At 44.6% G+C, this 13,530-nt stretch overlaps 1 protein-coding gene across 1 annotated transcript in view; it reads left to right on the top strand.

Annotated features, from left to right (window-relative positions):
• LOC142289695 (uromodulin-like) overlaps nucleotides 1-10,897 on the top strand; it is a 28,557-nt gene extending 17,660 nt beyond the window's left edge. Inside the window, exons 2-6 of the mRNA XM_075333623.1 lie at nucleotides 3,662-4,358; nucleotides 5,672-6,002; nucleotides 8,922-8,989; nucleotides 9,751-9,847; nucleotides 10,835-10,897. Of these exons, the coding sequence (XP_075189738.1) occupies nucleotides 3,662-4,358; nucleotides 5,672-6,002; nucleotides 8,922-8,989; nucleotides 9,751-9,847; nucleotides 10,835-10,897 (1,256 nt within the window). The remainder of the gene's footprint in view (nucleotides 1-3,661; nucleotides 4,359-5,671; nucleotides 6,003-8,921; nucleotides 8,990-9,750; nucleotides 9,848-10,834) is intronic.
• Nucleotides 10,898-13,530: the final 2,633 nt, after the last annotated feature.

Here is a 13,530-nt window from a genome sequence, read left to right as displayed (position 1 = left end):
TTGGATTAGCCCCCTTCTTGGTCAAGGCGGAGAGAGGAGCAGTCAGAGCAGAGAAGTGAGGGATGAACTGGCGGTAATAGTTGGCGAATCCCAGAAAGCGTTGGATTGCCTTCAGTCCAGAAGGAGGAGGCCAGTTGAGAATGGAGGAGACCTTCTTTGGATCCATCTGCAGTCCGGTATCGGAGATGAGGTAACCCAGGAAGGGGAGAGAAGACTGCTCAAAGACACACTTCTCGTACTTGGCGTACAGACGATTCTCTCTCAGTCTTTGTAGAACCAGCTGCACGTTCTCTCTGTGGGTCTAGAGGTCCGGAGAGAAGACAAGGATGTCATCCAGATACACCACCACACAGACGTAGAGAAGGTCCCGGAAAACGTCGTTCACCAATTCTTGAAAGACTGCTGGTGCGTTACACAGGCCGAAGGGCATCACGCAGTATTCATAGTGCCCATCGCGAGTATTGAACGCGGTCTTCCATTCGTCCCCAGAGCGGATGCGGACCAGGTTGTAGGCACCCCGAAGATCCAACTTGGTGAACACACGAGCTCCTCTAAGCCGATCAAACAATTCGGGGATGAGCGGCAGGGGGTACTTGTTTTTCACGGTGATTTGGTTCAATCCCCGGTAGTCTATGCATGGGCGTAAGTCGCCTTCTTTCTTCTTGACGAAGAAGAAGCCTGCTCCAGCAGGAGAGGAGGATCTCCGAATGAATCCCCTTGCCAGGCTCTCTGTGATGTAAGTAGACATGGCCCTTGTTTCGGCTGGAGACAGTGGATATATCCGTCCTCGAGGTGGTGTAGTTCCCGGGAGCAGGTCGATGGCACAATCGTAAGGACGATGTGGCGGAAGTACCTCTGACTCCTTTTTATCAAAGACGTCCGCGAAGGACCAATAGGCCGAGGGCAGTCCCGGTAGGGACTCTGGAACCGGAGGTCGTCGGATGGGTTGTATGGTCTTCAGACATTTCTCATGGCAAGAAGAGCCCCATCGGGTGATTTCACCAGTACCCCAGCTGACTGATGGCTCGTGTGTCCGTAACCAGGGAAGTCCCAGCAGGACTTGATGGGACATGTGTGGAAGGACGTAGAGAGCGATGTTCTCGGTGTGCAGGGCACCGATACGCAGTTCGACCGGCCTGGTGACCCAGGAGATGGTGTCAGAGAGGGGTCTCCCATCCACAGAGGCTATCACGAGGGGTTTGTCAAGTGGAGTAACAGGCACCTGGTACCTGTCCACCGTGGCCTGCTGGATGAAATTGCCTGCTGCCCCAGAATCGAGGTACGCCTCAGCCGTGAACCGCGTCTCTCCCGTTGTCACTTGCACAGTCCAAGTAACCGGGTCTGAGAGAGTCCCAGCACCTAGGGTGGCCTCTCCTACCAACCCTAGGCTTTGGAGTTTCCCGGCCTCTCTGGACAGGAGCGTAGCAGGTGTGTGCCCTCTCCGCAGTAGAAGCAGAGGCCCTTGGCGAGCCGCTCTGCTCGACGTTGTTCAGACTGCCGCACACGGTCGATCTGCATGGGCTCGTGGACGGAGACACCAGATGCCGATGAATGGAGTATGGCGGGCTTCTGCGGAGGAGAGGAATGCCGTACTGGACGTCTCTCACGGGACACCTCTTTGGATCGCTCCTGAAAGCGAATGTCAACTCGAGTCGCTAGGGTAATCAGGGCATCCAGGGTGGACGGTACGTCACGACCAGCCAGCTCATCTTTAATTCGACCCGAGAGGCCTTCCCAGAAGGTGGCGGTTAGGGCCTCGTTGTTCCACCCGAGTTCCGAAGCCAGGGTGCGAAAACGGATGGCGTATTGACCCACCGTCAGAGTCCCCTGACGTAACCGGAGAAGAGATGAGGCAGACGCGGAGGCGCGTCCGGGCTCATCAAAGGTGCCACGAAATGCCTGCAGGAACTCCTGGATTTTCATGGTCACAGGATCCTCCCTTTCCCACAAGGGGTTCATCCACGCCAGTGCCTCACCCTCTAGATGGGACATGATGAAGGCGACCTTGGCTTGGTCGGAGGCAAACAAATGCGGCAGCTGCGTGAAATGGAGGGAGCATTGGTTTATGAATCCCCTGCAGGTCTTGGGATCTCCGGCGTACCGGGGTGGTGAGGCCAAACGTAGTCTGGAAGCATCCGAAGAGGCTGCCACGGGAGCTGGAGCCGTGGATTGTCTAGTGGAAGTCCGAGATGCCGAAGATGTAACTGACGCTTGTAGCGTGTTCAGGCGGGCGTCCACAGAAGACATGAATTGCAGCATGCGGGTCTGAGTCTCACGCTGGCGTGAGAGTTCCTCCTGTAAGGCTGCTAGTGCTTCAGCGGGATCCATGGCCTGTTCTTACTGTTAGGGCCAGGTGGATGGGCAGACCCAGGAGGTGGATCCACTGGACCGAACTCCTTGATGATGGTAAGGGGTCCGGCAGCTGGAGCACTACAGGTAGCAGGGCAGTCCGTGCACAAGAGTATAATGGAGAAGTCCCTGGGACCACGGAGTCACTGATGGTAGTCCGGGTGACGGAGCTCAGGTTCGGAAGCCGAGATGTTGTCAGGCGGAGTCCGGAACCGTTGGAGCGAGATGACGGGTCACCGCAGGGATCAGAGATGGTACGGACTGTCAGGATGGCAGATAGACAGCGTTCGGGGTTCGGGGTTCGGCAGGACCGGATGGCAAGGCAGGATCGGCTCTAGAAGAGAAAGAGGTGAGTATCTCACAGGAACACAAGGAGACCTGACTCCTAGCTTAGGAAACACGAAGAACAGGCCCCGCCCACTTGGACACTAAACCCCTTTATACCCTGTATCTGTGTGCCTCATTTCCTGTCAGTGGACGCTGGCCCTTTAAGAAAGGGTCAATGACCGCGCGCGCGCCCTAATGCGCATGCGCGCGGCCCGGGTGCCAGAAGCCAGAGCAGGAAGCGGTGGAGAGGAGGCAGCAGAGCCGGGCTGGGGCTGAGAAGCCGACGGGCGCCGGGAGCGGGGACCAGGACGCCTGGGGAGTGCAGGCAATGGACGCTGGAGAGCGGGGAGCGTGGCAGGTGAGCCGGAGAGCAGGGCAGGGGAACCGGGGAGCGTGACAACATGCAGTTTCCCCTGAATTCCTTCGGTTTGTGGTTTTAAACTTTAAAGGTTTATACTTGTACTTTTTTTATACTTATAAAACATCTCTTTCATTCTACACTGTATTTTTTAGTCACTTTTATATATATATATATGTATATATATATATATATATATATATATATATATATATATATATATATATAAATATACACACATACACTATATATTTTTATATATATATATATATATATATATATATATATATATAGATAGAGAGATATATCTCAAAATTACATTATTGCAGTATGTAAAACAAATCACATTCACCCACAAGATCAGGAGGACGAACCTGAATATCACTGTATGGTAACATATTGACTCGTGAAGTATACAGTTTTTTGTTTTGTGTTTTTTTTAGTACTGCACATTGTAAGAATATTTTAACAAATAAAAATTGGAAGAAAACTAATGTATTTTCAGTATATTCAATGTGTGACAATAACCTTATTTGAAAGTTATTACACCCTTGAGAAGAATTCTTAAAACATCTTACCTTATTTGTACTACATCATTACTATTACTATTCTATTTTTTCTTTATAGATGCGAAAGCGTGCCCAGATTGCTCTAAAGATGCCACTTGTAAACCTTATCCAAATTATGCAGCAATAACATGTACTTGTACAAGTGGATCTGCAGGGAATGGTTTTAACTGCACAAAGCTGGTGTTCTGTGATTCCACCAACTGCTGTCCCCAAGGCTATACCTGGAGCAAAGATACACAAAACTGTGTGGATATTGATGAATGCAAAACAAATACCGATAAGTGTGCTACTACGAATAACTGCTATAATAAGAATGGCATCTACATTTGCAAGTATGACGCATCGATTCTATGTCCTGATAAGGCATGCAGCAGTGATCGAGATTGTGTTAAGCAAAATGGATTAGAAACATGTGTTGATCCGTGTAATAATCCTGAAGAGTTGGATGGAGCCAGTAGGCTGTTCACCATTAACAGTACTGGAAGATTTCAAACTGATCGATACAATTTTGGCTGGTTCAGATATAAAAGTGGCTATAGAATGAAACAAGGGCCTGTAGGTTCTCTGAAATGTGGATCTCTTAATCCTTATTCTCTTGTTCCTGATTACCAAACAATTACTCAAACGGTACAAACAGTTTCACTTTGGAGTAACACAGACCCTCCAGCCGCTGGACCATCCATACAAGTGAAGGCCTGCCCTGGAGGATATTACGTTTACAAGTTTTCTGGAAGCTTAGCGTTTGAGGTGTATTGTACAGGTGTGTGATACCACTAAATATTTTATACATAAGAACCATAGACTTAATGCTTGAAATCATTGCATACAGAACCACACGGACAACAGAATAAATAGTCTGTAGTAGCATATTGCGTTGATAAATATGTAAGGCTGGTTTCACACATCCGGCTTTTCGCCGGTTTTCCAGATTTGGCGCACGCCAGTACAGTGTATACAGTACAATGGCAGCACCGCAACTTCCGGGTCACATGCTCTGGTCACATGACAGCATGTGACGGGCGCTTGTGGAGCTGCCATTGTACTGTATACACTGTACTGGCATGCGCCGAATCCGGCAAACCGGCGAAAAGCCGGATTTTTGAAACAGGCCTAAGGCAGCTTTGGACGCCACTAGCATCCTATGTTTTGGGTTCTCAGAAGGTATGACAATTATAATGCAACACCTTTGTTCTGATGGCCTATAATAGGCCTATAATTAACCATCACTTTTCTATTTATTTATTGAATAGGGTAAGTAAAGTAACAAGGGGCATCTAGTACAATAGAAGTCATATAACACAATCTTTTGCCGTTTATGAACATAACCTTAAAATAATTACATTGATATTTTAAAATGGATTTATATTGCAATTGAAATGTTTTGACTAAAATCTTCTTGTTTTTCGAATCCCCACTCAATATGTAAAGATAACCCCATACTCACTAATCTATTACTGCTATTACAGTGAGGATGTGTGAACACAGTATAGAATTACTTACAAGATCAGTGATGTTAGTGAGGTTAACATATAACACACTGTAAGCAGCGTTTGGCTATTGACTGATCCATGCAGTAAAGAATGCAATATTCAAGTTACAATCAATGAACTGCTGTAATGGGATTCACATTGCATAAGTGGCTAAATTTAATTACTAGACTCCTTAATTTAAATTCATATATATATATTTTTTCAGAACAAGAACCACCTACAACGACAACAAAAGCAACAACAACAACTTCCACTACTCAACCACCCACAACACCCACTACTACCTCCACTACTGAACCACCCACAACACCCACTACTACCACCACTACTGAACCACCCACAACACCCCCTACTACCACCACTACTGAACCACCCACAACACCCACTACTACCACCACTACTGAACCACCCACAACACCCACTACTACCACCACTACTGAACCACCCACAACACCCACTACTACCACCACTACTGAACCACCCACAACACCCACTACTACCACCACTACTGAACCACCCACAACACCCACTACTACCACCACTACTGAACCACCCACAACACCCACTACTACCACCACTACTGAACCACCCACAACACCCACTACTGAACCACCCACAACACCTACTACTACTACCACCACTACTGAACCACCCACAACACCCACTACTACCACCACTACTGAACCACCCACAACACCTACTACTACCACCACTACTGAACCACCCACAACACCCACTACTACCACCACTACTGAACCACCCACAACACCCACTACTGAACAACCCACAATACCCACTACTGAACCACCCACAACACCCACTTCTACCTCCACTGCTGAACCAACTACAGAACCCACTACTGAACTAGAGACAAAGCCCACTGAGGCACCTACTCCTAAACCAGAGACAGTACCCACTGAGCCACCCACTTCTGAACCAGTGACAGTGCCCACTGAGCCACCCACTTCTGCACCAGAGACAGTACCCACTGAGCCACCCACTTCTGAACCAGTGACAGTGCCCACTGAGCCACCCACTTCTGAACCAGTGACAGTGCCCACTGAGCCACCCACTTCTGCACCAGAGACAGTACCCACTGAGCCACCCACTTCTGAACCAGTGACAGTGCCCACTGAGCCACCCACTTCTGAACCAGAGACAGTACCCACTGAGCCACCCACTTCTGCACCAGAGACAGTACCCACTGAGCCACCCACTTCTGAACCAGTGACAGTGCCCACTGAGCCACCCACTTCTGAACCAGTGACAGTGCCCACTGAGCCACCCACTTCTGAACCAGTGACAGTGCCCACTGAGCCACCCACTTCTGCACCAGAGACAGTACCCACTGAGCCACCCACTTCTGAACCAGTGACAGTGCCCACTGAGCCGCCCACTTCTGAACCAGTGACAGTGCCCACTGAGCCACCCACTTCTGCACCAGAGACAGTACCCACTGAGCCACCCACTTCTGAACCAGTGACAGTGCCCACTGAGATGCCCACTTCTGCAGAGACAGTACCCACTGAGCCACCCACTTCTGAACCAGTGACAGTGCCCACTGAGCCACCCACTTCTGAACCAGTGACAGTGCCCACTGAGCCACCCACTTCTGAACCAGTGACAGTGCCCACTGAGCCACCCACTTCTGAACCAGAGACAGTACCCACTGAGCCACCCACTTCTGAACCAGTGACAGTGCCCACTGAGCCACCCACTTCTGAACCAGTGACAGTGCCCACTGAGGCACCCACTTCTGAACCAGAGACAGTTCCCACTGAGGCACCCACTTCTGAACCAGTGACAGTGCCCACTGAGCCACCCAGTTCTGCACCAGAGACAGTACCCACTGAGCCACCCACTTCTGAACCAGTGACAGTGCCCACTGAGCCACCCACTTCTGAACCAGTGACAGTGCCCACTGAGCCACCCACTTCTGAACCAGAGACAGTACCCACTGAGCCACCCACTTCTGAACCAGTGACAGTGCCCACTGAGCCACCCACTTCTCAACCAGAGACAGTGCCCACTGAGGTACCCACTTCTGAACCAGAGACAGGGGCCACTGAGGCACCCACATCTGAACCAGAGACAGAGCCCACTGAGGCACCCACTTCTGGACCAGAGACAGAGCCCACTGAGGCACCCACTTCTGGACCAGAGACAGAGCCCACTGAGGCACCCACTTCTAAACCAGAGACAGGGGCCACTGAGGCACCCACTTCTGAACCAGAGACAGGGGCCACTAATGTACCAACACAACATCTTACTGATACCCCCAATGAGCAAATAAAGTTAAAAATTTCTATCTTTAGCAACTCAGTGCTGAGCAGTTTCCTATATAGCAATGTGGATGCAGGAACGTCTTTTCATGTAGTGCTTGAGGCTGAGGACATCCATGGAAGCAAGAATATTTTGTATATCAATTCCAAGTTTAACAATGAAGATTCTCCAATAGAAGATTCACAATCCTTCAAAACATTTTTAACAGATGAGTAAGTAGCTAACATTTCAAAATGTTATTCTTTAATATGATAGTTATCTTTATATAATACTTTGTTGAGGCCCAATCCCTGCGTCTTATGTTTTTTAAAAAAGATGTACAGTACTGCTTTTATAAAGCAATTAAATATAATTAATTGTTGAAGTTGAGTACACCTTTGTAATTAATGTATTTTGTGTTAATAATGTAGTAAATTTATTTAGTTATTTGTTAATTAACTTGTTACGTAATTAAAGAGTTAAATTATTAGTGCTTGAGGCTCTGGACGCCTATGGAAAAAAATATTTTAATAAATTCCATGTTTGATTATCAAGTTTCTCCAATAGAGGATTCAGATTCCCGTTAAATATTGTTAGCTGATGTTTCAAGATGTTTTGTTCTAATAGTTACCATTGTAAAATATGAGGTATATTTGTTTATATACCGTCCCTTGCTTCTAATGTTTTAAACCTTTTTCATTTATTCAGCCACTTTAATAGGACTTTTCGCCTTAAAGGGAATTTGTCACACTTTTGCGTTTTTTAGTCATTAATATGGGCATACAGGTAGCATAGAGCTGAAATTAGCCATACCTGTATGCCTCCTGGATGAGGGGTAGTTTTGGAAAAATCCTCTTTCATATCTTACATCTTCTGGGCTATGGGGCATGTGCTGCCCAGAAAGTAAGCCTGCCTCCCATCTTCATTATACAGGATTCCTCCTCCCCTTCTCTTTACCTTTGACGTGAGTGCACAGCTGGAAATCCCGCGCATGCGCACTCTGCCTACTGTCTCTCCCCTACACTGTGAAGTCGCAGTGACTCCGCGGCACCTGTGCACATGAAAATTGAAGACTGCCCACAGAAGGGCGGGACGGCAGGCAGAATGTGCATGCACAGGATCTCCGGCTGCATACCTGACATCACAGGGACACCAGGGAAGAGAAAGGAAGGAGGACTCCTTTATAATGAAGACCGGAGGTAGGTTTATCTTCCGAGCAGTGGACTCCCAATAGCCTAGATGACAGAAGATATAAAAGATGATTTTTCCAAAACGGGCCCTCATCCTGGAGGCATACAGGTATGGTTACTTTCAGTTCTATGCCTCCTGTATACTCATATTAATAACTAAAAACACTGAAAAGGGTGACAGATTCCCTTTAATATACAGTAATTAACCATAAATAATTGAATAATCTATAAAGCAAGTAATTACACAGATGCCCAGTAATTATTCGGATGACCATCCTATAAAAGATTTTAACTATCTATTCATCTATCTTCTCATTATCTATGTATCTGTCCATGTGGCTATCTACTGTATTATTAATCTTTGTATTTCTTTAAGGATACAATTACACTACACGACTATTGGGAAGTGTTCATAAGAGAGCTTGTTTTTGATGATCATACAGTGTAATCACGCTGCTGATCACTCAATCAACAAGCAAAATGTTCATTCAGCTAATGAAATGGGTTTTAAGCATGTTTAAAAATCATTATTCCTGGCAGTATTTAATAAAGCTGGTCTACCTAGCTAGGTTATTAAATGAACTTCAATTGGGAAACATGCAGACAATCTACGGTTGTTTCTCAATTTTGAAACATGAAGATGATCTGTGTTTTTTTCATTTGGCAAAAATCTACACGATCTGCGGTTCTTTCATGCCGCAGATCGAGTAGTGTAAACTCATGTTCAGCTTGTGCTAAATGTTAAAGGGATTGTCAGGACAAATAGAAATGTTTCCAAGACACTTGGTTTTTAAATAAATATCAAACTAATTTATACTTACGTACCCATGCCCATTTGGATCCAGTGCTGTCCTCTTCATGGTTTGTGTCGAAACAGGAAGAGGAGACGTCATTGCTCCACCAGCACCAGAACCACTGTGGCCTGTGATTAGCTGCAGCTGTTCACTAACTTGACCAGTGGCACCATTGGATGTTTTTCTGATGAGCCTGACCACTGTAGCCAATCAAAAGCTGCAGTAGTCCCGCTGCTTTTGGAATGATTGCGTCTCCTTTCTGCCTCAGCACAGATCATGAAGCAGCCTATGCCGGATCCAGGTGGGTACTGGGAGGGGAGTATTGATTCATTTGACAACCCTATTATCTGCTGAATATTCATTATTTAAATAAAACGCTTCATGTTTTTGTAATCTGGTGTTTTTTTGTAGATGTCTAGATGAAAGTAATGATCAAAATGACCTCTCATCTGTAGTCAAATGGTACAAGGTTTTAGAAACACCAAGCACTGACAAGTGTGCACCCAAGGCAAGTTACCTCAATTATAAATAAGTTTGCTTGATTTAGAAGCATTTCCAAAGAAAATTGTCAATAACATTTTTCAGGGTGTTACATGTTTTGCTTTATTTTTCTCCAAAAAATATGCAGCTTAATTGTTTGCATGAAGTCAACAGGATAAAATTGGCGGCCTTTCTTAATAATAAAATGCGGCATGCTCTACGGATAGCATTTTTCTGACACATTCTCCATAAAAAAATCCATAGTTTTTTGCACCTCTTCAAAGGAAAAGGTCAAAAATAATTTAACAAATAGAAAGGTCTTTCTTTGGATCTTTCCAAAAAAAGACAGAGAAAGGTGCTAATTCATCAGAATTCTTGCATAAAACCCCTTGAAATGTTGCAAACTTTTTGTGCCAATATTTTGTGACTTTTGTTGTCTCTAGACTAGTTTTAGCTAACTCCGGAAAACTTAGTGGTGGTGGGGAAGGGATGGGGCATGGCAAATTCTTCCGGACACATCCATAATAATTTTGGACACTGTATTGGAGTAAATTATGTCAGGCCCTGACTGGGGGAACATTTTTGTCGAAGGCAAACAGTAATTTCAAGATGAGTCTATTAGAATTAAGACATTGAATTAGCCACACCTTATCGGGCACTGCCAAAGCTAAGAGTGGCATGCAGATTGACAGTCGTAATAAATCAGGGCCACAAAGTGAGCGCGAAGATTTATAAATTTACGACTATATTATAATTAAAAAACACCTTTAGTACTTTTGATGCTATAAGATATGTATACATTTGCAGTTAAAGTCACAAAAACAAAATCAGAACCACGCTACTTTTTTTCAGTCTGGTAGCTTTTTTTCCCCCATATTCATGAAAATTTTGTCTTGTAGAAGAAACTGTGCAAAGTTTCATTCCCATGGGTTAGTTTTCTTGTGCTAACTTAGTTACAATTGGTAGAACTCTGTTTTACGTGTACTATAAATGTTTTATGTCTTATTTTTTCCAGTGTGTGAAGACACCACACATACCACAGATACCACAGCCAACATCGCAGGACATTCCATCATAGTCATCATTAAAGGTACATCTTATTTATTTACTTTATGTATGGAATGATGCATTTTTGGATAGACTTTAAGAGGTACTTTGCACGTTGCGAGATCACTACTGCGATCTCGTCGGGGTCAAATCGAAAGTGACACACATCCGGCGCCAGTAATGACGTCGCAACGTGTAAAGCCTAGATGCACCGATAAACAATCGCAAAAGCGTCGTAAATCGGTGATTTGTGTAGTGTCGGTCATTTCCATAATTACGTTGCAGCGACAGGTACGATGTTGTTCCTCGTTCCTGCGGCAGTACACATCGCTCTGTATGAAGCCACAGGAGCGAGGAACATCTCCTTACCTGCATCCCGCCTGCAATGAGGAAGGAAGGAGGTGGGCGGGATGTTTACGTCCTGCTCATCTCCGCCCTTCCGCTTCTATTGGCTGCCTGCCGTGTAACGTCGCTGTGATGCCGCACGACCTGCCCACTTAGGAAGGAGGCGGGTCGCCGGCCAGAGCGACGTCGCAGGGCAGGTAAGTCCGTGTGAAGAGCCGTAGCAATAATGTTCACTACGGCAGCTATCACAAGATATCGCATCTGCGACGGGGGCAGGGACTATCGCGCTCGGCATCGCTACAATCGGCTAGCGATGTCGCAGCGTGCAAAGTACCCCTAAATCACAGATAATTCCAGTTTATCACCAATGCAGACAGCAGCAGCAAAAAAGAAATGTCTTAAAAGAAAATCAGTTATTTTAAGTTTCCATTTATAAATTAATACTACACATAAACTATACAGTATATGGCAAAGTTTCTTATTTTTATCAGAAAACTTGCTTTTTTAACCATCAGGACTAATCTTTTACTCTCCAAATTATCATTTCACATGTAAATTCTAGAGTCTCCCTTCTACATTGAATCTCATAAAAACAATGGCCATCTTCCATCTCAGCAATGTGAAAATCTTTCATTGAATACAGATTTCATCCAAGAATTATCATTTTGAGATGGAAAGATTAATCCAGGAAGAGAGAAGCATATTTCTAAAATAGCATATATAGCGCCTTGGAAAAGTACTCATACCCTATGAACTTTCCACATTTTTTCACATTACACCTACAAACTTAAATGTTTAATTAGATTTTACATGAAATACCAACTCTAAGTAGCAAATATTTGTAAATTGTATAGGAAATGATACATGGTTTTCTAAATATTTTAAAAATATAAACTTGTGATGTGCATGTGTATTCAACCCAATGTGTCAATACTTTGTAGAATCACCTTTCACTGCAATTACTGCTACACGTTTTTTGGGGTATGTCTCTGCCTGCTCTGCACATCTAAAGGCTGAAACTTCTACCTATTCTTTATAAAATAGTTCTAGCTCAGTGAGATTGGATGGATAATGTCTGTGAACAGCAATTTTCAAGCCATGCTACAGATTCGCAATGGGATTTAGGTCTGAACTTTGATTGGGCCATTCAAACACATGAATATGCTTTGATCTAAACCAGTCCATTATAGCTTTAGCAGTATGTTTAGGGTCGTTGTCCTGTTGGAAGGTAAACCTACGCGCAAGTCTCAGGTATTTTGCAGCCACCAACAGATTCTCCACGATTGCCCTGTATTTAGCACCATCCATCTTCCATCAACTCTGACCAACTTCCATGTCCCTGTTAAAGAAAAGCATTCAACATGTTGGACAGTGAGGATGGTGTTTTTAGGGTGATGTCAAGTGTTTGTTTTCCACCACTCATAGCATCTTGCATTTAGCCCAAAAAGTTTTACTTTGGTCTCCTGTCACCAGAACACCTTTTTCCACATTAAAGCTATGTCCCCTACATGGCGTTTTGCAAACTGCAAACGGGACTTATGGATTGCCCTCAAAAATGGCTTTCTTCTTACCCTCTTCCATAAAAGGCCAGATTTGTGGAACATACAGTATGAATAATAGTTGTTCGGGTTTTCCGAAGCTCCTCTATGATTTTCTTGGCTGCTTCTCTGATTAGTGCTCTCCTTCCTTGGGATATCAGTGTAGATGAATGGCCATGCTTTGGTAGGTTTGCAGTGGTACCATACTCCTTACATTTTTTGATGCTGGATTGAACAATGCTCTGTGAGATGTTCAGAGCTTGTTTTTTTTATAACCTAACTCTGCTTTATTCTTCTCCACAATGTTATCCCTGACCTGTCTAGTGTGTTCCTTGGTTTTCATGATGCTGTTTGATCCCAAATATCCCCAAACAAAACTCTGGGGCCTTCATAGAACAGCTGTAGTTATACTGAGAATACATTATATACGGGTGGACTCATTATATTAATTAGATGTTTTCTAGAGGCAATTAGTCACTTAAGATTTGTTTTAGGAACATCAGACTACAGAGGGCTAAATAAAATACTTTTTAAATTTTTAGAAAACAAGGTATCATTTCCTTCACACTCCACAAATACTTACTACTTCATGTTGGTATATTACAAAAAATACTAATAAAATACATTTACGTTTGTAAGTATAAAGCAAAAAAATGTGGAAAAGTTAACCGGTCATGAATTACAACATTTTTATTAAAAGAATTGAGAGTCCTCAGTAGTTGATACCTTTTAATGGCTAACTGAAAAGATGGTAATAATAGCAAGCTTTCGAGACTACTCA

Source organism: Anomaloglossus baeobatrachus, chromosome 2 (genome assembly GCF_048569485.1).
Source record: "Anomaloglossus baeobatrachus isolate aAnoBae1 chromosome 2, aAnoBae1.hap1, whole genome shotgun sequence".
NCBI classification, from domain to species: Eukaryota; Metazoa; Chordata; class Amphibia; order Anura; family Aromobatidae; genus Anomaloglossus; species Anomaloglossus baeobatrachus.
The sequence above is the reverse complement of the archived record's forward strand: the minus strand, read 5'-3'. Positions and strand labels throughout refer to the sequence as shown.